This window comes from Gymnodraco acuticeps, unplaced genomic scaffold (genome assembly GCF_902827175.1).
Source record: "Gymnodraco acuticeps unplaced genomic scaffold, fGymAcu1.1, whole genome shotgun sequence".
Taxonomy (NCBI): domain Eukaryota; kingdom Metazoa; phylum Chordata; class Actinopteri; order Perciformes; family Bathydraconidae; genus Gymnodraco; species Gymnodraco acuticeps.
In genome coordinates, this window is record NW_022990055.1 from 1,017,280 (window position 1) to 1,043,669 (window position 26,390).

Sequence of the window (26,390 nt, forward strand, 5' to 3'; positions counted from 1 at the left end):
TATTATTTTGCCATTGTCTCGCTGTCAAGACTATAATTATTTTTTAGTTTTACAGCTCAGATTTGAATAAGTCTGAATTCATAATAACACTTAATAACTAATTTCAACCTTTTCAACCAATCATTTTTCAACCTTTCTCAATGTTTGCTGCATCACAATCAGGGTTCGAGTTATAAACTGAGCTCTATGGGGGTCTTTAAAACTAACGCGTGCGCACACACTCAAACATTATACACTCAGCCAGGCCACTACCAGTTTTTTTTTGTGCCATTTTGCTGGATTTATTTGTCAATATTTACAGCGTTGCTGCCCATAGTGATAGCCCTATAGTTTGAATCTACTACCCAAAAATAAACATAGACAGGGGTTACTATTTAAAAAAATGTGAAAATGTATTTACCTATCCATGTGAACATATTTTCAGTGGGGGTGGACCTCCAATCCTCTAGGGAGGTCCGGGGGCATGCTCCCACGGTAAGATGTGTTTTTTTGAATTTTGGAGTTAAATGCATCAATCTGGTGGACTTTGAGGGGAAAATAAAGAGACTAGATCTATGGAAACCAGCTACGTGCAGTCAGGGGAGGTAGGGGAAGCAGAGCCTCACCTGTCATACTCTAATGTAACGGAAAAAAGACTAAAGAAAAACGAAATAATAATAATAATAACATGTCTCCACTGATCTGTGTCGTAATTGTGATTTCTGTATGATTCCAATCGCTTTTTATAGTCAAAATCGGCAAATTTGCCGAGCTCTGCTACAACTAGGCATGAAAGCGATGAGATGTGAGGCAGGGACGAGCTCTGCCTCACGTAACCCTACAGTAACTGGCTGGAGCGAGGACACTAATTTAGCGCGAGCACTTATTTTGTGCCCACGCTCCAGTCAGTTTCTGTGGGGTGACACATCTGAGGTGAGGCAGAGCTAATCTCTGCCTCACCTCAGATGCGTTACCCCACAGACACTGGCTGGAGCGCGGGCCCTAAGCGCATGCCTGTTACCATCTCACTGTAGGTCACAAATGTAATGTTTGTAGATCCCTTTATTACATGTCCTCGCCATCCATAGTCTCTAAATAACTTATTTCACGTATATGATATTTAGGCTCGCTGGTCTCATCATACAACGGCAATGAAAAGCACCAGGGAAGGCAGCCATAACCTCTGCCGCACTGAAGGGGGCGCACGTGAGCCCACAGGTTCTTGTTGCTATTGTTATTCTACGCAGAGACGGTAGACGAAAACAACAAGCTAGACTTTTGAAACTAGAGGAAGATAAGGAGGACTTTTACAAAAAAGTAATAAAGATTGTTGTCCAGATGGATAGCATGGACTTCATCTTCAAGTCAAGGTAAGACCACAATTGTAATGAAAATGGGATCTTACTAAGAGAGAACAATCCAATATTTAGATTTTGGGTATCCTTTTGTTGAACGGTCTGTTTTGAATTAATCGAAACAAAATAACAGAATATTTCGATGAAGGTCAAAGTATAATATTTGTAAATCTGACTCTGAAAGAGTCAGTGGCCGTTTCTCAATGTCGAGTAAACCTGCTGCAGAGCCACTATTTCAAGTATACTATGTCATTGAGTGGCGCCGAAGGACTGTTTAAATGCATGTTAAATGCCCAGCATTCAGCGCCACTCGATGACGTAGTATACTGGAAATAGTGGCTCTGCAGCAGCAGGTATACTCGACATTGAGAAATGGCCAGTGCCTCAGCCATGAACCTCACCGCACGTGATGGAAACACCCATATGAAACATAACTGTATTTAAATAATCATAAAATCATAAGAACATGGCCATAACCAATAACATACCATATCCAATATAAAAAAAGATTGAAACTTGTTTATTTATTTATTTTCGGTTCATTTATAGTTATCACCTGTCTCGCTCCTCTTTGAGGCACCAGCAAATACTTTAAAAGTGTATATTACCTTTTTTCACCTTGTTAACATTTTCTTTCTTTTTATTCATGCATATTTTTCTAATCACTCCCCCCTCAAATGGAAATACATGTTTACATATATGGTGAAAAGCAAAAACACTCGGAATAAAGTATTTTCTTTAAAAAAAATTTTTTTAGGATTTGATATGCCATGAACACCATATCCCTACATGCATTGCGGCTAAAACATCCAATCAGCGAGCTTAAACCATAGCTGAGGATCTTGGGTAATCAGTTCATTGGCTGTGTATCGCAATGATGCTACGTCTGTTTCCGGTTACTTTTATTTTGAAATTCAGTTCCTGACGGACGCCAAAAAAGCCATAGATTATGGAATTAAACAAATAAATAAAAACAAGGATAATTGTGTGTTATTGTTGAGTAAATAACAGTATGTTATTTAGAAAATAATAACAAATTAGAAGGAAAAAAAGATTTAAAAAATACAGATTTCAGTATTCTGAGGCTCTGAGCCCCATTTCTTTTCCTCACAGACTACAAAACAAGTCCGACATTATACAATTTAAAATAAAAACAATAATCGTGGCTTGATATTGAGTAAGAAGATGTTTTTATGAACCACACAGCTTCCGGTCTTCCAAGACCCGAACGGACAAAAAGATGTGCTGCAGCCACGAAACATACTACGAATAGAAATACATTGCTTTTAAAATCGTTCTGTGACACGAAAAAAAGGGGGAAATCGTGTTGGTGAACATGAATCAATAGATTAAATGTCGTGACTATAACACGAAATGCCGTGAGACTGGGTTGGAACGCACATATAGACAACCCACACAGACATACATATCCAAACATTCAGTAACATGCTACTGTACATGAGAGAATTCGGAGCAATATATGTATGAGGAGGCAGAGGCTTTGATTTGCTGAAGCTGTCTCAGCAGGCAGTGCACGACAACACGGCATCGACACAACGCTACAAGGAAGAGTCAAATTAACAAGCTGAGGGAGGAGAGGGTGGAGAGAGGAAAACAACAAAGTCCAAACAATAAACTGAGAGGTGGGGGGGGGAAGTCTGGGGAATGCTATACAGAGCCATGGCAAACAGCGGAATTACATTTACTCTAAACAGCTCCTCCACTGGCTGCGTTTTCCACTGGGGAGCACTCCTGTCTGCTCCTTGTGTCTTATTTTTCCATTTGAAAAAGGAAGATGCTGTTGACATCACTGAGGGGTGTTTTAAAACTCTAAAAACACAGAGAACCTGAAAGGAAACACTCCTTTCAACCACACAAAACAGGTGCAATGCAACAGCTTCTTAGCAGTCGCGCAGAACAGTGGGGTACGCCTCTGTTCCTGCCACATAAGTGCACATGACGTGAAGTGTTGGAAAAGTGGCCTACATTTCACCAAATTGCCTGGGATTGTTTGAGTATGTATGAAGTACAGCACCAAACCCCGGAACGACTCACTTCTTCTTCTTCGTCTTGCCACCAGGAGACGCAATGATACTTCCGTTAGCGTACATGAGTGTCTAATGAGCCAGGCTTTTAAACAACCAGTGGCGAGCCGTCAGGGCCCTCTAGGCCCTCTGTGAGGGCCTACGATATTCTAAGAAATAATATTTGAAAACATTACAAAAAAAACATTTTTTTTAAAATATTTTTTTTTATATGTTTTTGTTGTTACATTTGTCATTAGTTTTACCAAAATATCTTGATTTAATTGTATTTAAAATAATATTTCCAAAGAAATAAGTCCTTCGAATCTGCCTGTTCAGTTTCTGTTGGAATGTGAAGGGTTAAATGCCGTCTCTGCGAGTTATGTGAAGACGGGAGAGCTTGTTGGTCCCTCTCTACATTCACAGAGGGCCCGCTATAGTAACTCAACGAGAGAGTAATGTCAAATGACAGTACAATTGACCAATCATATCTTCCCTCTAAATGGGCAAGCTTTATTTTCGCGGACTTTATGACAGGCTCCGCCCGCTGTGAGGTCTATGCAAGTGGTGCAGTGACGCGTCCTTTTCTTCTTCTTCTTCTTTAGTGTTTATTGGCGGTTGGCAAACCAACTTTTAGGTGCATTACCGCCACCAACTGGACTGGAGTGTGGACAAGAGACTATGCAGAAAACAATAAACAAAAGAAACAAAATAAAGAACCAAAACTCTAGATTATTTTAAATGTATCAATTTCTCTTAGAAATTTAATAATCTCACCATATATATTGCCTGATTTTTTCCCTAACAGCCCTGATAGCGACAATCATGGAATGTTGCTTTCTTGAGTGTCTGGAAAAGCACATTTATCTGAGTACTATATTTCCTGCAAATAAATATTTCCTGGCTGGCTACAGTGTATACACTTTCCGGTTGGATGCTTTCCTATTTTACTTAATGTATGATTGAGACCTGTATGACCTATTCTCATCCGAGAAATTACATGTTCCTCCCTTCTTTTAAACCCTACCTTCCTTCCATCCCCCACCTACCATTGAATTTTATAAAGATGTCTTCCTGTATCACTAAGATCCCAATATTCTTGCCATGTTGTTTGTGCATATTTCTGTATGAATATTTTAACCTCCGCTTTGCTGAGTGGAACTTCTATGTCTATGTTCAGAATTCTGAGTGTTTGTTTGGCCAGAATATCCACCTGTTCATTACCCTCCACACCAACATGAGCAGGAACCCAGATGAAACGAGTTGCTATGCCTTTGTTTTGCATTTTATATAAAATTAGAAATATTTCATTTATTATGTCCATTCTAAATGAAGATCTGCCTGATCGTATACTTGATAATGCTGAAAAGCTGTCAGATGCAATTATACTATTATGTATTTCTTTCTCCTCTATCCATTTCAATGCCAACAACTCTGTGGTGTATACTGACACATGGTCTGTTACCCTTTTCTTTATATGTGTATTACTCACTGGGATATACACTGCTGCCCCTGCACACCCTGTCTCTGGATCTTTGGAGCCATCTGTAAATATGATTGTTGAGTCTGAGTGATATCTTGCAAAATAATTCTGGACTATGCGCCATACTGGTAGTTCTTTCTTTTCCTTTAACTGCTCTCGTATATTGAGGTCTACACTTGGCAATGGGAACAACCAGGGTGGAATGGATGATATTGGAACTGTGGGGCAATACTGTATTTGATTCAAATCTATACTTGCTGCTTTAATATCGCCAATCCATCCAAAACTTGTTAAATGTGACTCATTGTGCTCCCAGCAATCTTTCAAGATACTTTTCGCAGGATGACTATCACTATGCCCCTGAAGATTTACCCAGTATGCCAACATTAACTTCACTCTTCTTATCCTGAAAAGGCATTTCTCCCATTTCCACCTGTATTGCTGATACTGGAGATGTTTTAAAAGCTCCACTACATATTCTCAGGGCCTGAGCTTGTAGGACATCCAGCTTTTTAAGGTTTGATTCGGCTGCTGCCATGAACGCTATACACCCATAATCAAATACAGGTCTCATGAGTGCCCAATATATATTCAGAAGTGATGACCTACTCGCTCCCCACTCCTGTCCCGTCAAACACCGAAGTACATTGTTGACCTTTTTACATTTATTTTGAACTTTTCCTATATGATTGCTCCATGTTAACTTTCCGTCAAACCAAACACCAATAAATCTTATTGTATTAACCTGTTCAAGAGGTTGCTCATACAATTTTAACGATATAGGAGCAATGTTATGCCGTTTTGTAAAACAAATGACCTGCGTCTTAGCTACTGACAGTTTGAATCCCCATTTATTTGTCCATTTCTCCACTTCAACTATTGCAGCTTGTATTTTCTTTCCAACATGTGCTACATTGCGGCCTTTTGCCCACAAAGCCCCATCATCTGCATACAAAGATTTTCCCATACTTGGATGAACTTGATTAAAAATGTCATGTATCATTATATTGAACAGCAACGGACTACATACACTACCTTGCGGAGTACCATTTTCCACAGCATAAACACTTGAATATTCTGCACCTACTCTTACTTGTATTTTTCTGTCCAGTAAGAAATTCATAACCCAATTATATGCTTTACCACTAATTCCCAATGATTTTAACTTGATTAGTCCTTCCTTCCAGAGCATGTCATAAGCCTTTTCAATATCAAAGAAGACTGCAATCACTATTTCCTTATTGGTCTGTGCTTTCCTGATGTCTGATTCTAAGCACAATATAGAATCCATTCCGACCCCTACGGAACCCACTTTGATATGGGGACAACAGAGCTTTACTTTCTAAGATATATGTTAACCTTTCTGTAACCATTCTTTCCATGATTTTGCATAAATGAGATGTCAGGGCAATAGGTCTGTAGCTAGATGGATCTGAAGGGTCTTTCCCTGGCTTTAGGATGGGCACTATTATCGCTTGTTTCCACACTGAAGGAAGTTGGCCAGAATCCCACACCCTATTAAACAACCTTAACACAAAGACTAGAGTGTTATCTGTCATGTGTTCCAACATTTTATAACAAACACCATCTTTCCCAGGAGTAGTTTGACGAGCACTAATAATTGCTCTTCTCAACTCAAACATACTAAAATGCAGGTCCAACTGATCCCCTAACACTTCTACTCTATCCAATATTCTAGGGTTTTCCATTAGTGTATTATGTCTGCACTGCCTGGCTTCCTCTGTAAGGTTATCCGAACCATGAACTTTCCTAAATGTTTGAGTTAGAAGTTCCGCCTTTCCTAGGTTTGTGACAGCCATTTTGTCCCCTCTGCTCAAAACTGGCAACTCATAATTCCTTTGAATTCCCCCCATTCTCCTAATCATGCCCCAAACATCTGCAAGCTGTACTTCTCTTCCAATACTATTGCAATATTGCCTCCAAAAAGTGCGTTTTTGCGTTCTTATTGTTCTCCTCACTATAGCCTGGGCCTTTTTATACTGATTCAAAGCTTCCTGAGAATGGAGTTTTTTGAGTTGCCTAAATGCTTTATTTCTGTCTTTAATGGATTTGCTACATTCACCATTCCACCATGGTACACTCTTGGTACGCCTAACTCCTGCAATTTCCGGAACTGTTTCTTTAGCTGAATGAATGATAACCTTAACCAGCTCATCATTGAATTTATTTATATCATCATAATTTTCCTCTTGAAGTGTTTTACATCTATTCGTACTTACAACTTGGAAGGCATCCCAATTAGCCTTTCCCAATTTCCATCTAGGAATTTTCTTTACCTTTTCAAACCTTATGTTGGTCCCAATTTGAATCATTACCGGATAATGATCGCTGCCCACTGTAGTATGCTTTACCACATTCCATGTACTTATACCTGCTATTGCGCTAGATACAAATGTCAGATCGAGTACTGTTTCTATATTCTTCGTGCAATTATATCGTGTTCCTGTCATCTATATATTCCTCAACTACTGCACCATTTGCATCTGTGCTACTGCTTCCCCATAGCGAGCTATGTGAATTAAAATCCCCACACCATATTACTTTGTCTTGCAGTGAACCCCCAGCATCCTCTAATATACATTGATCTAATTTCCCACATGGATTATAATAATTTACTATATCTATAGGTCCTCTATCATTCCATACCCTTATAACTATTGCTTCATGATCTGTACTTACATGCATAACTTTGTATATACCACTCTGTATGAATGTTGCAACTCCTCCCCCTCTGCCAGAGTCCCTATCCCGTCTAACTGCAGTATATCCCTTCACAATAAAATCCAGTTGTGGTTTCAGCCATGTTTCCTGAATACAAAGAACATTAGGTTTCTCTCCCAGGTTGTCAATATATTTTTTGAACTCTTGTCCATTTGCAATTAAACTTCTAGCATTCCACTGCAGTACAATTACCACCATCAGGATGATCCAGTCCATGTCTGAGGTTGTTGGACATCATCATTTAGGATATCTTTCACGTTTCCCCAGTGCATCCCTTTCACATCAAGGTACTTTTCAGCTGATTTGACAATTATTTTGATTCTTTCATTCCAGCTTGTAGTCTGCGCTGAACAGTTGATAATCTCTGCCATAAACAGTACAAACTCTCTTTTACTTACTATCAGAGTGTCCTCCTTCAACTTAACACAGTTGTGGACTTTTCCTGTTTCTTTGCTCTTATTGTTGTTTCCCATTGTAACCTTCGTTCCTCCAGAAACTGTCTTTGCTGCCTCTGCATAGCTAACTCCCTGCGTCTCCCTGACTCGCTGCACCTCTTCTGCTTTCTTGCTAACCTCACATCCCCGGTACGCTGAACTATGCTCCCCTCCGCAATTGCAACATTTCAGCTTTGCCCCTTCTTCACATTTTCCGTATTCATGATCTCCACCACATCTGCCACACCTTTGTTTTCCCTTGCACACTGCCGCCACATGTCCAAATCTCTGACATCTAAAATATCTTAGTGGTGGTGGAACATACGGTCTCACATCATAACACATATATCCAATAAGTATCTTTTCCGGAAGCCTTTTTTCATCAAAGGTGATCAGAACCGAAAGACTATCTTCTTTAATCCCATTGCGGTTTGCCTTCATGCGTTTGACATCACTTATTTTTGCATTTGTTATATTCCCTTTCACATCATCAGCTGATATTCTGACGGGGATTCCTGTCACAACTCCCCTGACTAGCTTTTTACCACTGAACAGTGAACATTCCACTTTCTTACCCTCCACGGTACTCATCTCTATTGCTCTCCCCTGTTGCTCTCTATCCCTACATTTGATCAACATTGATCCATTCCTCAATACTTTAGCACTCATTACCTCCCCGATTTCTTTACCGATGGATTTAGTTAACCGTATAGGGTTCCACACGCCGAACGAAGCTCCCTCTTGCGCAAGTTTCACAACCACCATGAACTCCTGTAGCCTATTTCCGACTACTCTTTCTCTCCATTCATCCTCACTATTGCTCTCATCCGAATGAGTATTTCCTCCCTTTTTACGTTTCTTTCTCCTCACTATATCCCATTTTCCATTTTCACAACTCCCGCCTCCTACGTCCATGGCCGTGTCTCAATTCGGGGTTGTATCCTTCGGGGTACGCAGCCTACGCGGTCCACGGAGGACCCAGCCCACGTAGACTGGGTAGGCTGGACCGAGCGGTCTACGAAATGAGACGATCTCTAGCCTACGGAGGGCTTCGTATTTACGTCACGTGATACGCGCTGTTCGGTTGCGCTGCTCCAGCAGCCTGCTAGCAAATTCTAACTCAGCTGAAAAGGATCCAGAAACTTTACTTTTACATTTTAATTTTTTTTGGAGATCACCGTCGGCGATGAATTAAAGAGGACAGGTAAATACGATGAAGCTGTTCCTTTAGCCCCAAGTAATGTACATTAGTAAGTTAACAAGTACATTATATATAGCTGATGTAATTTAATCATATTATTTCATATTTAAAATAAGTCTTAATTTTTCTGTACTAATAAAACAATGTTTTTTTAAATGAACAAAAGCATGTTGTATAGATTGATTGTCAACAATAGTAGTGTTCTAATCTTAATAGCTGTGATTATAACAGTTTATATTCTCCTTCTTCCCCTAAACCAGCCCAGATGATGTCCCACTGACCCCAGGTCAGCACCTCCAGGTCTAGCAGCACCGTGACCCCCCCCCCCCCCCTACTGAAATACACAATTAAACATTTTCTATGACCTATTTTTTGTATTAATAAAATTAAACTGAAGACAGTTTAATGACCTAGAGATATCCTATTATTCCACTGCTTATGTACACATGTTGTAAATAATCTTTAAAACCTCAGTAAATTAAATAAACAATGTGTTTAACAATTACAATGTAATATTGTATTTTCATCTTATCACAAAGTAGAGGTAAGAATATATCCATCCTCTCTCTGCAGCTTCATGTCTTCTATTATTATAACTTTCATCATTGAGACAGAAGAAATCAATCATGTTATTTAACATCACCAGCAGTAACACAAATATCAGCAAAAGTGTGTTTATCAAGTTGTTTATTTGTATTATATGTGCAGCAAGTATATAGAAGCAGCTGTTTGGGGAATCAGACAGAGTCAAGCTATAATCGTTAAATATCTATTAAAAGAAAGGACACATACAAAATCTAATTCTGAAAGTAAGACACAAGTCTGTAGGACGGCAGTAAGCAGAGGTGGAGGATGCTCCTGATCGCCGTTTTGCTTTCTCCAGCACCACGGGGTGTCCAGGTGGATGGCAGCTCTGTCCTGATGATCCGCTGTGCACTTTTCAGATTAGGGGTCCTTCTCCAGCAGATCCATTTCTCCAGAATTTTCCTAATTACAGAGAAAAACAAGAGAAAAATAAAAAAGTGAATTAATCATATTAGACACAGGGTTGCAGAAGTATTATTGCAAAATCTAACTCAGCATTTCAGACAAACAATCCCTAAAGGACCATTTAAAATGATGTGCTGTTCTGTTTTTTTAAAAACTAAAGAGATGAAATGACAGACACACCTGCATCCCTTTGACAGCACTGCACAAACTAACATCAAGCTAAAGGATGCTGTCTATTTGTAATTGTCTTATTATTATTATTATTATGGGATTAGGATAAATTAAATACACTTTAACCTAAATAAAAGATGATCAAATATTGAAAATAGGCTTTTTTTAGCCCTACCTCAAAGCAGCATGAGCTGAATAAAAAGGTTGTAATGTTGTCCCAAAGTTTAATAAACAGTACAAAATTGGAACATGTCAGAAAAATAAATAAAGCTAACAGCAGCTACACGTCAGGGTAGCGCTTTATAAATCCCACCGTACTGTAGGCTATACCGGTCTAAATGTTTTCACTTTGGTCTATTTATGTAATATAAAGTATAACTTATCTATAACAGAGCCAAGATCTCTGTATGACTTTAGTAAACTTCTGAATTGAATAAAAAACAAGTGTAAACAACAGTGCAGTACGTCCAGCTAGCTAGTTAGCGTCACATATTTATCCGTATTATTTAACGAAAATGTACGTTTTAATGCCCCTTGGCTTTGACGTGTGTGACGTTAGTTAATTTAAAGTAAGTTAAAACCCAATACTCACATTTATTAGTGATTCCTCCGCTCGCTGCTGCTTTTAAATCCACTCTGCTGGGGAGACCGGAAGCCATTTCATTTGAAAAAAACTCCCTCTTCCCTGCGCGCATTGCACCCTGGGATATGGTAGGCCGCGGAGTGTACATCAGATGTATCCTTCAAATTGGGGAAAAGTAGGCTGCATTCGTGGGCCGCATTCGGAGGAGTCTCGTCTTTTTTAAAAATTGGGACAGCCTTCTTTCGGCGGAAGTGACGTAAGCGGTCTACGAATGCACCCTTCGAAGGATGCAACCCCTGAATTGAGACACGGCCATAGACTGTGTATATAAATGGACGTAGGGTCCGTGACGTCACCCATAGGATTCTGCAGAGTTGCCGACATATACAGTCTATGGCTGTGACGTAATATCTCTTCTTTTTTTTAGAGGAAAGGGGGGTCAGGGGGCCTAGGTATAAAAGTCACGGCTCGCCACTGTAAACAACACTGCAGCATCATCTTCAAAAGATAAATAAAGCTGATGTGTTGTGTTTGTAGTAGGTAGACTCTAAAAGGGGTTCTCCTTGTAGAAAAAGGTATGCATTTTGAATAGAATAATAAGGATCAGGACCTCGAGGTGGTGGAGATGGGTGAACAGGATGACAAGGTGACATTCGTGTTCGCTATCCCGAGGGGCCGGGTGGCCACGTTCACGGGGGAGGAAGACGACGAGGACGCCTCGTTGTCTGGTACTTCCGGGTCCAGCGGCCAGGAGGATCCAGCACACAGGTCTGCGCGCCTGGACTTCCCCGCGGTGATGACCCTGACAGTAAGCCGCCTTCGACAGGGGTTTTACGGCCCAGGGCATCCGGCCTTTGTCTCGCCTCCGTTGCCAGATATCTGGCAGTGTGTGGAGGCGACATGGCGGCAGCCATTGAGGACGAAGGCCCCAATAGCAGCCATGGCAGGTATTAACAGGGTGCAGGGCTGCTCGGACACGGCGTGTCCCGGTGTGCCCCTCCTCGACGAGAGCCTGGCGGCCCATCTGCTTCCGCAGGCAGCTGGTTGGGCGGAGGGAAAGAAACCTCTGCCCCCGCTGTCACGGGACCGAGATACCCTAGAATATTTGGATAAAATATTCAGGCTCGGGACACAGATGGCGGTTGCGGCTAATAATCTTGGCGTGTTGGGTGTCTCCCTGATTACCCCTCAGACGTACACCCCCGCCCTCCCGCCTCAGGACGCGGGCGATTATCCGGACCACTGCATTGGTCAGATGAACAATCTGATCCATGGGGTTGCCGCCGCAGTGGGGCGGATGATGTCCTTGGCCACAGTGGCGTCGCGTCACGTGTGGTTAGGACTTACCGCCCTATCCAAGAAGGACCGAGAGGATCTCCTTGGAGCCCCCGTGTATTGGGTTTCTGCACCTTGCAGTTGCAATTTAGTTGCTTTTATCCTGGATTACGTGTTTAAGGCATGGATGTAAAGTTTAACTTCTTCATATTTGTATAACATGATAATTTAGAGTTCACTCATGAAGTATAACGCTCAGCTGTCAGTAAGCTTGTCTATATTGTGGTGACTCATCAAGTTGAAAACCAGCATTGTACAGTAGGACCGCTTAGCGAGATCTCGTTTGTTAGGGTTAGTTAAGCCAGATAACTCAAACATATCCAGGGTCTGTTGAACTGGCTTCGTAGTACAGGCCTCATATCAGAACAAGCTATTGCAGCATAATCTTATTTATCCATTCTGCTCACTACTTTCCAACACATGTCACTCAAACCTAACTTTTTAAAATACTTAAAACTGTCTTACTCTGAAGCATTTATCTTACTTCTCCATGTGAAAAAGACAATTGATGATTTTAGGGTTTATGTATCCCTCTAATGGGTAGACCCCATTTCTTTTGATTCATTTATAGAAATATTTCCCAGTAATAACAACAGTATTTGGCAGTTGAATAAAGTCTGGTTGATATGAATAATGAGGTGTCCTTTCACATCTTCTGTTCTTCTGAGCTGTATTAGCACAGGGGACTGGAGCGCAGACAGCCAGCATCTGTCTCTCTCTCTCTTAAACACATCCCCACACACATACATACACACACACACACACACACACACACACACACACACACACAGACACACACACACACACACACACACACACACACACACACACACACACACACACACACACACACACACACACACACACACTTACACAGCAGTCCAGACATCTGGCGGGGCTCTACAGGGTCTTGGTACTGGGACTCTTACAAGGACTAAAGATACTTCAGCGGTAATGACACGTCCCCATTGGCCAGACCGGGCAGAAAAACAGGAAGTAGGGACAAGACTGAGGGTCAGAGAGGTCATCCATCTTGGGAGGGGGATTTAAATACTGTACAGTAGCAAAGAGTCACAGAGATACAGAGAGATATAACGTCCTCTGCCTAAGGCCAAGGCAGAAAATGTGTTTCAGGGAATGACCAGATTCCCAAAAAATATGTATAATTGCATTGAGCTTTACTTTATTTAGTGCTTATAATAAAAATGAGTTTATTAAAGGTTTGAAAACACTTTAAAAAAGGGAGAAGTATTTGTTTCCCACGTCATATGAAGGCTATTTTTAAATCTGGCATGAGTAGAAAGGTTGAATTTACAGCTTCAATACGATTTGGCTTTAAAGAGGTCCTATTATGCTTTTTGGGCTTTTCCCTAACCGGCAGTGTGTTATATATGTGCGTGTAAATGGTCTGCAAAGGATAAAATCCAAAAGTTAGGAGTTTCTCTCCCACACACTCCCCCCCCCCCCCATCCCTGCCTGAAACGCTTACATTGGACTCCTTTGATTACTTCCGCAACATAATGAGATCACTATGTAACACCCGCACTGCTATTGGCTAGCGCTCCAACACATTGTATGTGATAGGAGTAGGATATCTCTAAGCGGTTGACCAATCACAACAGTTCTGGCCAGCTAACCAATCAGAGCAGACTGGGCTCTGGTTTCAGACAGTGGTGAAAAGAGGGGCTGCAGCACAGGCAGTATGAGAAAAATAAAGAGTTTTTTGAACATTAAAGCATGGAGACATGTCACAGTAGAGACACTAAATACTAATATGAACCTGAGAACTGGCATAATATCTTCTCTTTAAATGGAATGATCTTTGCTGCCTCTATATTTGAGATATTCAAAGTCACAATATCGAGAAGCAGCTAAGTGGACAATTATTCTGTGGGCATTTTTCCCCTTTATGAACAATGTCAGTGTATACATGTAGGCAGATAATAAATTGGGTAAAGAAAGGGCTATAACATGCAACAAGCACATTTATTTGAATAATTGTGTTTTGTGACAGAAAGCACACAAACACGTTGCATTAAAGAAATAAAGTAAAGCATAATGCAAGTTTTTTTTTACGATTATTACAGCCTGATTTAGTGTTAAATACCGAGAGAAACATAATTTTTCCGGTTTTCCCAAACTTAAATAGGCAAGTATATGTTCACTTGACTAATAAAAAGGCACTTACATATGGCAGGGTTTCCTCCTGGGTTGAGGGTTACTCTGAAGGCTTGATGCCAGGTGTGGCTTCCAGGGGGGGCGTCACATGGGTCGATGTAAAGCAGAACACCTCCAAAACCCAGTTCAGACAGGAGGGATAGCTGGAGGCACACAATAAGAAACATGTTATGCTAAAAATGCTTTAATTGTGCAGGCAAGACTGCGACAACTCATACTGTACCTCAGCATGATTCAAAACCTTTTTTATTTCATTTTAGCACGTGTTGGTTGTTTTCAAAGGTGTTAAAGTAAAAGGAAATAACTGCCAATTTACACATCACAGCTGTTATACAACACATCCTAGGAGAAATAACAAGCCCTTTACTTTGCATATGCATCACTCTAATCATCTCATAGCCAACTTTGAGTTTCTACTTCCTTTGGTGTTAGGAAGGTGGGGTTGTGTACATTGTTGTTGAAACGGTAGCGTAGCGGTACTTATTTTTGACTGGTTGGAAAGAGTCTTGCACACAAAAGTCTTCCACATCTCTCTATGGCCCTTGTTTGTTAAAATAAAGAGCAGGGCTGGGCTCGTTAACGGATTCATTCATTAACGCAGACAATAATTTTATCGAGCATTAAGATTTTTTGTATTATTAATATTATTCCATATATAAGTCTGTTGCTCACTGGCTCTGAAGTCACATACAGACAAACCATGGGTTACAGGAGGGGTGGGATGTAGGGGTGTTGAAAATAATCGTTTCTACGATGCATTGCGATGCGGACGTGGACGATTCGGTCTCGATGCAGTGACGGAAGATAATCGGCTATAGCGTAGTAACGTTGCTTCCTGATTTTCCGGCCGCGGCTTTACTATAACGTTTTTTTTTTTCTGTCACTTTAATATCAAATCGGTTGGTGACATAGAGATCAGGGAACAGACGTGACAGCGGCACAGCAACACCAAACACGGAGCAGTCTGCTTTATCCACCAACACAACACCACCAGTCCAGAACCAACAGCAGAAGGACCCGCTCTGAATCACTCTGTGTCGGCTCAGAGATTTATGTTTTTCAAAAATAATCGCGTTACAATCATGTCAGGTTTTTGGTGGATTTAATTAAGTCTTGGATTGCAGAGTATGAATGTCCTCTAGCAATTTTCAGACGATATATACGCAGTGCTGGAATTGGGCCGGTACTCACCGGTACGCAGTACCGGCACTTCTGGTTCTGACCCATGGAGTACCAGCACTTCTTGCTCAGTACCGGCATGCTGGCGGTACTCCGGTACTCATGCACCGTGCCAGTACTCAACACTCTCCCGCCGTTCTTATTATACATCCATATATATATATACAGCCGCCCGGTACTCAGTAGATGCGTCATGAGGTGCCGAACGGACATTCTCATCGCTATAACCGCTGGAGTTTCACAGCGGCTGTCAGCTGTTTACTACTGTCATTCAAACAGAACGTGCTGGAGAGGGGGCGGGGCTTATCTTCTCCATGTAAATACTGTGGTGGAAACCACTATGTCAAAATTAACCTATTTTACCGTGATTTAATAGTAATACACGTTTCAAAATAATAATAATAATGCCGAAGTAACAACATACTGAAAACTGTTAGTAAAACCATGTTTTAATGCTTTACAATTTACATACCTAGATGCACGTGTGTTGTGTTTATGCAGTGCAACTCCCACCCAGTGGGTGGCTATGTAGAGTGATAGAACAGAGCAAGCACGCCCCCGAGAGAAGGAAAGCAAGTCACGTCACAAATTAGCATTTCTAAAATGTTAGCGTGGATTAATAAAAGTGCAAAAAGACAGTGGTTGTCGCCGGAAGAAACTTCAAATACAGAGAATGCTGTGCCAGTGTTGGAAATTGTGTCTGATGGGGAGCTTTCTTTGGTTGATCCTCCTGCTCCAAGTTCTAGTGCATTAGCATTAGCACTAGCTCCGCCGCCTCCTCCAGAGCCTCTAACGTTAGCTGCTGCTGGCGCAACTGCCACCACCAACACCGGGCAAAGCGATGCACCTGACTGCTGGACAACGGACCAGGTACAATATTTTTGCAAGACCAATGCATGGCTCCTTCTTAAAGATAAGAAGCTAGGATGTCGGATATGCAGAGATGTCAAATCTTTGGGAATACACACTGGACAAGGACTGAAACTGTCAACTGAATGGGGTGAGTGTGCAGTGTCTCATTTCGGTGTTGACAAGGGCAAACAACAAGCTAGCCTGAGAAAAAAAATCAAAGAACATAAAGAATCACAAGCCCATGTAAAAGCTGCTGACATCCTTACATCTGCTTCACGTGAAACTATTCAACATCAAGTGCAGTCTAAGCATACATCTGAATTAGACACCACTATCACAGTTTTTCGAACGGCATATACAATTGGCAAACATAGCCGGCCATTCACAGACATGCCAATTGATTTGAATGTACAGAAACTGAATGGGCTGAACGTGGGCAGGGTTTTGCACTCCAATAAAACCTGTGGCGAAATCATCGACCACATAGCTCATGAGCTGAAGAAAAAAATGGCAAAAGACATTACAGAAAACCAAAGAAAACTCTGTGTTTTGGTCGATGAATCTACCACTATTAGTGGTAAAACGGTGCTTGTTGTGTGTCTACGCTCAGCATTAGCTGATGCTGAGCCCGAAACGTTTTTTTGGGAGCTGATCGAGTTGGATGGAACAACGGCTGATGACATCACAAAGGCGTTAATGGAGTGTCTTGGAAGAGATTTTAACGAGGACTTTTTAGGTCAGTGTTTAGTTTATTTTGCATGTGATGGGGCTTCAGTCATGCTAGGGAAGAGAACAGGCGTTGCTACCCAGTTGTGTAGTAAATTCCCAAGCCTGTTTGTGTGGCACTGCTCCAATCATCGCCTAGAGCTGGCAGTTGGGGATGTGGTCAAGGAGGTCTCAGGGCTCAATCATTTCCAGATCTTTTTTGACAAACTCTATTCCTTGTTCCATGCCTCCCCCAAAAATCAGAGGCAGTTAGCGCAGTGTGCGCAAGCAGTCGGACAGCGTCTCCTGGTGATAGGGCGTGTTTTGTCCATCCGCTGGGTGGCTTCAAGTGAAAGGAGCGTCAGAGCAGTCTGGGAAAACTACCGAGTGCTTCATGATCACTTCACAAATGCTGCAAACGACACGAGCAGGGATTCCAGAGACAGAGCAAAGTACAAGGGCCTGGATGATGTGCTCACATCTGCAACGTTTGTCAGCAATCTGGGACTGATGTACGATGCGCTCACAGAGCTCAGCGACCTCTCTCGGCAACTCCAAAAAAGAGAGATGACACTGCCTACAGCAGATAGGCTCTTAACTCGAGAAATACGAGTTTTTGAATCCATGGTCACCATGCCTGGCCCACACATGACTACAGTTCATACAGCTCTAGCTGAGAAGTCCTTCAAGGGTGTTGCCCTGCGTGAGAATGGCAGGCTTGTACAGATTCATGCAGGTCAGTTTTTCCGCAGTATGGTAGAGAATCTGAGACACAGAATGACTTCCACAACCTCCTCTCATGTCAGCACAAGAGAAATCCCATTACATGGCCGGGAGGCCCGGGACAATCAGCTAATCCAGGACATGAAAGTTATCCATCCTGGAAGTTGGCCTGAAGAGGAGTTAGACGTACAGTATGGGGACGTAGAGGTGCTACGTTTGTGCGAAGTGCTGAAAGTGGACAGAAGAGAGACTGTTCAGGGCTTTCGCGAATACAAGGAAACCAGGGCATCCCGTACACCTGCTGCCATGTCGCCTCTACTGAAAGCAGTCCGAACCATCGCTGTCTCCACTAGTGAGTGTGAGCGGGCATTCAGCTGCATGAACGATATCCTTACTGCAAAAAGGAATGCTCTCTCTGTCAGCCGACTGTCCAGCCTGGTTTTCATTAAATGTAATGGACCATCACTAGGACAGTTCAATCCGGAACAGTATGTGAGGTCCTGGCTGGCAAAGGGAAGGAGAAGTGCTGATGAAAGAGCCTGTCCAGCTCCAGCCCCTGATACTGATGTCCCCAAGGCCTTCTGGAGCCTTTTCTAACAATGTGAAGTATATTGCAAAGCAGCTCACCCAGTGAGAAGACTTTTGGCATAATGTGCCGATTTGTACAGATCCTGGAGATAGAAGGACTTCAGACCAACCAGGGAGTTATCTGATCAGCTTGGTGTTCAATGTAACTCTTTACCATGGCTCAGACTTTGTTACTTGCAGTTACAGTTTCTCATTTTAGATTGTGCAAATTTTGCATTTGTTTTTACATGTTCTTTGTTCATGCTCTTTATCATTTTTCTGAGTTGGAAAGTTAGATTGCATCATAGTTTACTTTATACATATTTGTATTCTTCAGTGGTGAAGTATATTGCAAAGCAGCTCAGCCATGTGATAAGACTTTTGGCACTTTTTCGTTTTTCGTTTTCTGAGTTGGAAAGTTAGATTGCATTCAAAATGTACAGAAATACTTAATTTTGTTAAAGCTTTTTATAAAAAATGCTTCTGACCAGAGCTTTGTTTCCTTGTCATTAATGTTGAACACCACCAGAGGGGCTCTCACCTGAAAGGTCTCTGCTTCATGTGTCTTCAGCAGAAGATCTAGACTTTGATTGCTATATTTTCAGTTAATATTGACCTTACTAAGCTTTAGCCATATCCGCTGCCTATCATAAAAAATGTTAAGAACAGTGAACCTTTCTAAAATATACAGTAGTAAAGAGACAAACCCACCAGCATTATAGTAGCCAAATTCTTGTTTGTGGGCTGTATATATAAAATTGACTTGAAAAAGTTGCTGATTTTAGAGTACTGGCACCTTTTTCATTCCAATTCAAGCACTGTATATACGTGTGTAAAGTTTGTGAAGGCAGGAGGAAAAAAGCTTCCACGATCACCGTCTCCTCTCCGTTCCTCCAAGCCCCGCCCCCTCCCTGAAAATAATGAGTGACAGGCTGATAGTGACCCGATAGAAACTTTATTATTCACTTAATCACTGAGATATAATGAAGCTAACTTAATCTCATACATTCATGGGATTTATGCAACAGTAAGACAGAGCATGTAAGTGTGCACCCACATGCAGTATTTTAGTTGTTATATGCTGTTGTAAATACTCCTGTTGACTGCTGTGTTCAGACTCAAGTCCTGTGTGTGATGCCACATTCAGGACATTCAGGACATTCAGTGTCCTTTTTTTAACAGAAGACTGTTGCTAGAAGCTGCAGCTAGACTGCAGAAGCATTAGTTTTTTGTTTTTGAGGATGGAACACACACAGATATATGGAGGCTAGACCTATACAATTCATTTATTTTGGTTTATAAATGAATGTCAAGACATATATGTTATTGATTTCTGAAGCACTTTCTAAATAATAAAAAGAGAGTTCATATGTATTTACTGCACGTATGCATTGATGAAAAATAAGCCATGTGCAGTAATATAGAAAATTGAGGATGCAACGCATTGGTATGAATCGTGATGCATCGGGATGCATCGGGATATCGAATTGAATCGAATCGTTGACAGGATAATCGTAATCGAATCGAATCGTGAGACCAGTGAAGATGCACAGCCCTAGTGGGATGTTGATCAGTATTGGCTTAGGATGGGCGTCATCACGAGTCCCAACCAATGAGAGCATTTTGGGGTGGGCCTCACATGAATCGAAACAGTGCGGCCGGATGTTGTGTCACGGCAATTGTTGTGGCCGCAAGGCATTGTGGGACAGCATTTTCTCCTTTCCTTTCATAAAGGAAGGTCCAGTGCTTCCTAAGCTAAAGGAGGTTATAAAGGAAGTTTCAAAGCTCCTTTCCTATCATTCACTACTGTATTCACCAAGTCTTACCGGTTTGTTCCTTGTTTTGTTTTGTTTATTTTCCTCTTGTTTCACATTGTCTGCTCCTATAGTTTATTTTAGTTGTTTTGCCCCAGCTTTAATACGATAAAGCTCGCTTTTGTTAACACTTTTATACCTGCCTGCCCTCTTTTATTCTGCAATTGCGTCCTGATTTTCTTTCCCCCCTGTGTAATTTCTGGGTAGAAAATGCAGTGTAAATGTACCACACCTTATGGCCGTGTCTCAATTCGGAGGCTGCATTTGTAGACCGCATACGTCACTTCCGCCGAAAGAAGGCTGTCCCAATTTTTAAAAAAGACGAGACTCCTCCGAATGCGGCCCACGAATGCAGCCTTCTTTTCCCGGATTTGGAGGATACATCTGATGTATCCTTCGCGGTCTACCATATCCCAGGGTGCAATGCGCGCAGGGAAGAGTGAGTTTTTAAAATTCTGGAGAAATGGATCTGCTGGAGAAGGACCCATAATCTGAAAAGTGCACAGCTGATCATCAGGACAGAGCTGCCATCCACCTGGACTCCCCGAGGTGCTGGAGAAGGACCCCTAACCCCAGTGGATCATCAGGACAGAGCTGCCATCCACCTGGACCCCCCGAGGTGCTGGAGAAGGACCCCGAACCCCAGTGGATCATCAGGACAGAGCTGCATCCACCTGGACCCTCCGAGGCAGACCCGGCGTCATGGGCGGGCCCCATGGGGCCGGGCCCGCCCATCCAGGATTTGGGCCCGCTGTTTTAATCAGGGCTGAATACCACATTTTTATTGTTTTATTATTATGCTTATTGTTGTTATTTGTAGGGCTTTGTCCTAATATTTATTTTTGTATTAGTTTAATATCATTTTTTTATTTTGCTAGGAAATTCTGAATGAAAGGCTGCGCGCAAGACTGGTTTTTCGCTGGGTTGAGTCGTGTGGGTTTTTGAGTGAGATGCGGCACAGCAGCCTGTCAGTTAGTTTACTCTTGCTAGGCTAGTGGTTCACGAAAGGAATATGGCAACTCAGCGCCAGATGCAGGCACATTAGAAGAAACCAGTTAGGCCTACGTTACCAACGAGCAAGCAAGTCAGCTGGCAATCAATTATATTTTGAAGAGAAATGTACTCTCAAGCCGGCTCTCTCACAAACTCCTGCTCTGTGCGCAAGCAGACCGCTGCACAGGCTCTCTGCCTCGCTCAATCTCTCTCTCTCTCCCTTTCTCTCCATCGCTCAGCCTTACTCCACCTCTCCACCCTGTGTGCGCTCAAGTTTGCCTGCGTGCTTGCCCAAGTTGGCACAGCGTTACAAATGTGGCACAAAACCAACCGAACCAATGGATACATAAGACCGTCAACAGCCTTAAATGGCAACCTAAAACCCCTCTCTTTCAACAATTCACGAGCGCCTCCCTCCTCTTCCCCCATTGACAAATTGCGAGCATCTAACAGCCCCTCCCCCCCCCCCCCCCTTGACAATTAAGATTTCCCGGGAAATGTAAGTGTCGTGGTGGGCCCGCCCTGGTAAATCAAATGCCCGCCCAGAGATGTATGTCTGCCGCCGGGTCTGCTCCGAGGTGCTGAAGAAAGCAAAACGGCGATCAGGAACATCCTCCACCCAGACTTCTGCTTACTGCCGTCCTACAGACTTGTGTCTTAGTTTCAGAATTTTATTTTGTATGTGTCCTTTCTTTTAATAGATATTTAACGATTATAGCTTGAGTCTGTCTGATTACACAAACAGCTGCTTCTACACTGAACAATAATATAAATGCAACACTTTTGTTTTTGCTCCCATTTTTCATGAGATGAACTCAAAGATCTAAAACATTTTCTATATACACAAAATAACCATTTCTCTCAAATATTGTTCACAAATCTGAAAAAATCTGTGATAGTGAGCATTTCTCCTTTGCCGAGATAATCCATCCCACCTCACAGGTGTGGCATATCAAGATGCTGATTAAACAGCATGATTATTGCACAGGTGTGCCTTAGGCTGGCCACAATAAAAGGCCACTCTAAAATGTTCCGTTTTATCACACAGCCCAATGCCAAAGATGTCGCAAGTTTGGAGGGAGCGTGCAATTGGCATGCTGACAGCAGGAATGTCCACCAGAGCTGTTGCCCGTGAATTGAATGTTCATTTCTCTACCATAAGCCGTTTCCAAAGGCGTTTCAGAGAATTTGGCAGTACATCCAACCGGCCTCACAACCGCAGACCACGTGTAACCACACCAGTCCAGGACCTCCACATCCAGCATGTTCACCTCCAAGATCGTCTGAGACCAGCCACTCGGACAGCTGCTGCAACAATCGGTTTGCATAACCAAAGAATTTCTGCACAAACTGTCAGAAACCGTCTCAGGGAAGCTCATCTGCATGCTCGTCGTCCTCATCGGGGTCTTGACCTGACTCCGGTTCGTCATCGTGACCGACTTGAGTGGACAAATGCTCACATTCGATGGCGTCTGGCACGTTGGAGAGGTGTTCTCTTCACGGATGAATCCCGGTTTTCACTGTTCAGGGCAGATGGCAGACAGCGTGTGTGGCGTCGTGTGGGTGAGCGGTTTTCTGATGTCAATGTTGTGAATCGAGTGGCCCATGGTGGTGGTTGGGTTATGGTATGGGCAGGCGTATGTTATGGACGACGAACACAGGTGCATTTTATTGATGGCATTGTGAATGCACAGAGATACCGTGACGAGATCCTGAGGCCCATTGTTGTGCCATTCATCCACGACCATCACCTCATGTTGCAGCATGATAATGCACGGCCCCATGTTGCAAGGATCTGTACACAATTCCTGGAGGCTGAAAACATCCCAGTTCTTGCATGGCCAGCATACTCACCGGACATGTCACCCATTGAGCATGTTTGGGATGCTCTGGATCGGCGTATACGACAGCGTGTTCCAGTTCCTGCCAATATCCAGCGACTTCGCACAGCCATTGAAGAGGAGTGGACCAACATTCCACAGGCCACAAACAACAACCTGATCAACTCTATGTGAAGGAGATGTGTTGCACTGCGTGAGGCAAATGGTGGTCACACCAGATACTGACTGGTTTTCGGACCCCCCCAGACCCCCCCAATAAAGCAAAACTGCCCGTTTCAGAGTGGCCTTTTATTGTGGCCAGCCTAAGGCACACCTGTGCAATAATCATGCTGTCTAATCAGCATCTTGATATGCCACACCTGTGAGGTGGGATGGATTATCTCGGCAAAGGAGAAGTGCTCACTATCACAGATTTTTTCATATTTGTGAACAATATTTGAGAGAAATGGTTATTTTGTGTATATAGAAAATGTTTTAGATCTTTGAGTTCATCTCGTGAAAAATGGGAGCAAAAACAAAAGTGTTGCATTTATATTTTTGTTCAGTGTATATACTTGCTGCACATATAATACAAATAAACAACTCCATAAACACACTTTTGCTGATATTTGTGTTACTGCTGGTGATGTTAAATAACATGATTGATTTCCTCTGTCTCAATGATGAAAGTTATAATAATAGAAGACATTAAGCTGCAGAGAGAGGATGCATATATGCTTACCTCTACGTTGTGATTAGATGAAAATACAAAATGTAATTAAAATAGTAATTGTTAAATACATTGTTTATTTCATTTACTGAGATTTTAACCATTATTTACAACATGTGAACATACGCAGTGGAATAATAGGATATCTCTAGGTCATTCAACTGTCTTAAGTTCTGTTTAATTTTATTAATACAAAAAATAGGTCATAGAAAATGTTTAATTGTGTATTTCAGCAGAGCAGGGGGTCACGGTGCTGCTGGACCTGGGGTCAGTGGGACATCATCTGGGCTGGTTTAGGGGAAGAAGGAGAATATAAACTGTTATAATCACAGCTATATATTAAGATGAGAAAACTAATATTGTTATTGTAAGAATCAATCTATACAACATGCTTTTTTTCATTAAAAAAAACATATTGTTTTATTAGTACATTACATTACATTGCATTTAGCTGACGCTTTTATCCAAAGCGACTTACAATAAGTGCGTTCGACAAACAAAATACAAACTTGAAGAAAACAGAATCATATAAGTACATCAGGCTTCATAGAGCAAAAACATTTCAAGTGCTACTCAACTGGCTTTAGATAAGCCAGCCCTTTATTAGTATATAAATGCTTTGTTATAGGTTCTATCGCTCGAAGTAAAGTCGAAAGAGATGAGTTTTAAGTCTGCGCCGGAAGGTGTGTAAGCTATCTGCTGTCCTGATGTCAATGGGGAGCTCATTCCACCATTTTGGAGCCAGGATAGCAAACCCACGTGTTTTTGCTGATGGGAACTTGGGTCCCCTTCGCAGCGATGGTGCAGCGAGCCGTTTGGTTGATGCAGAGCGGAGTGCACGTGCTGGGGTGTACGGTTTAACCATGTCCTGGATGTAGGAAGGGCCAGATCCATTCGCAGCATGGTACGCAAGTACCATTGTCTTGAAGTGGATTCTAGCAGTTATCGGAAGCCAGTGAAGGCAGCGGAGGAGCGGCGTGGTGTGGGAGAATTTAGGAAGGTTGAAGACCAGGCGAGCAGCTGCTTTCTGGATGAGCTGCAGAGGTCGGATGGCACATGCAGGTAGACCAGCCAGGAGGGAGTTGCAGTAGTCTAGGCGTGAGATGACGAGAGCCTGGACCAGAACCTGCGTCGCTTTCTGGGTCAGCTGGGGACGCATCCTCCTGATGTTGTAAAGCATGTATCTGCAGCAGCGGGTTGTAGCAGCTATGTTTGCAGTGAAGGACAGGTTGTTATCTAGGATCACACCCAGATTCCTTGCAGTCTGAGTCGGGGAAACAACAGAGGTGCCAATGTTGATTGTTAGGTCAAGAGTGGGACAATCTTTTCCCGGAAGGAAAAGCAGTTCAGTCTTGTCAAGGTTGAGCTTGAGGTGATGATCAGACATCCACTGAGAGATGTCAGCTAGACAAGCAGAGATGCGTGCGACGACCTGGGTCTCTGAGCGGGGAAAGGACAGAATTAATTGGGTGTCGTCAGCGTAGCAGTGGTATGAAAAACCATGCGGGCTAATGACTGATCCGAGCGAGTTTGTGTACAAGGAGAAGAGGAGGGGACCAAGAACAGAGCCCTGAGGGACCCCTGTAGTTAATTGATAAGGGTCGGACTCGGACCCTCTCCAAGTAACCCTGTAGGTGCGGTCTTTGAGGTATGAGGTGAGGAGGGAAAGTGCAGAGCCTGAAACTCCAAGTGCGAAGGAGAGTGCGAAGGAGGATCTGATGATTCACCTTGTCGAATGCAGCAGACAGGTCCAAAAGGATGATGACAGAGGAGAGGGAGGCTGCTTTAGCAGTGTGCAGTTCCTCAGTGACAGCAAGGAGGGCAGTTTCTGTGGAGTGACCTGCCTTGAAACCAGACTGGTGCGGATCCAGAAGGTTGTTCTGATGGAGATAGCAGGAGAGTTGTCTAAAGACAGCGCGTTCAAGTGTTTTAGACAGGAACGGGAGGAGAGAGACAGGCCTGTAGTTTATAACATCTGACGGGTTGAGAGTGGGTTTCTTTAGGAGAGGGTTTACTCTTGCCTCCTTGAGACTGTTTGGAAAGTGACCAGAAGTTAGAGAATTGTTGATGAAATGGGTGAGAAACGGTAGAATATCAGGAGCGATAGTCTGAAGGAGGTTTGAAGGGATAGGGTCCAGAGGACAGGTGGTAGGGCGGGAAGAGGTAATGAGGGTAAGAACCTCACTTGGAGAGAGAGGGGAAAAGGAGGTCAGTGTGTGTAGTACAGACAAATTAAGACTTATTTAAAATATGAAATAATATGATTAAATTACATCAGCTATATAGCCTAATGTACTTGTTAACTTACTAATGTAACATTACTGGGGGCTAAAGGAACAGCTTCATCTTATTTACCTGGCCATGGTCCTCTTTATTTTCGGTGATCTCCACAAAATGGTTAAAGTAAAAAACTAAAAGTAACGTTTCTGGATCTTTTTCAGCTGAGTTAGCTTGTAAGCTAATTTACTAGCAGGCTGCTGGAGCAGCGCAACCGAACAGCGCGTATCAGGTGACGTAAATACGAAGCGCTCC

At 42.6% G+C, this 26,390-nt stretch overlaps 1 protein-coding gene across 1 annotated transcript in view; it reads right to left on the reverse strand.

The window, feature by feature from the left end:
• LOC117545952 (inactive N-acetylated-alpha-linked acidic dipeptidase-like protein 2) overlaps positions 1–26,390 on the reverse strand; it is a 1,067,198-nt gene that overhangs the window by 445,201 nt on the left and 595,607 nt on the right. The window contains exon 10 of the mRNA XM_034215999.1: positions 14,486–14,618. Within this exon, the coding sequence (XP_034071890.1) occupies positions 14,486–14,618 (133 nt within the window). The remainder of the gene's footprint in view (positions 1–14,485; positions 14,619–26,390) is intronic.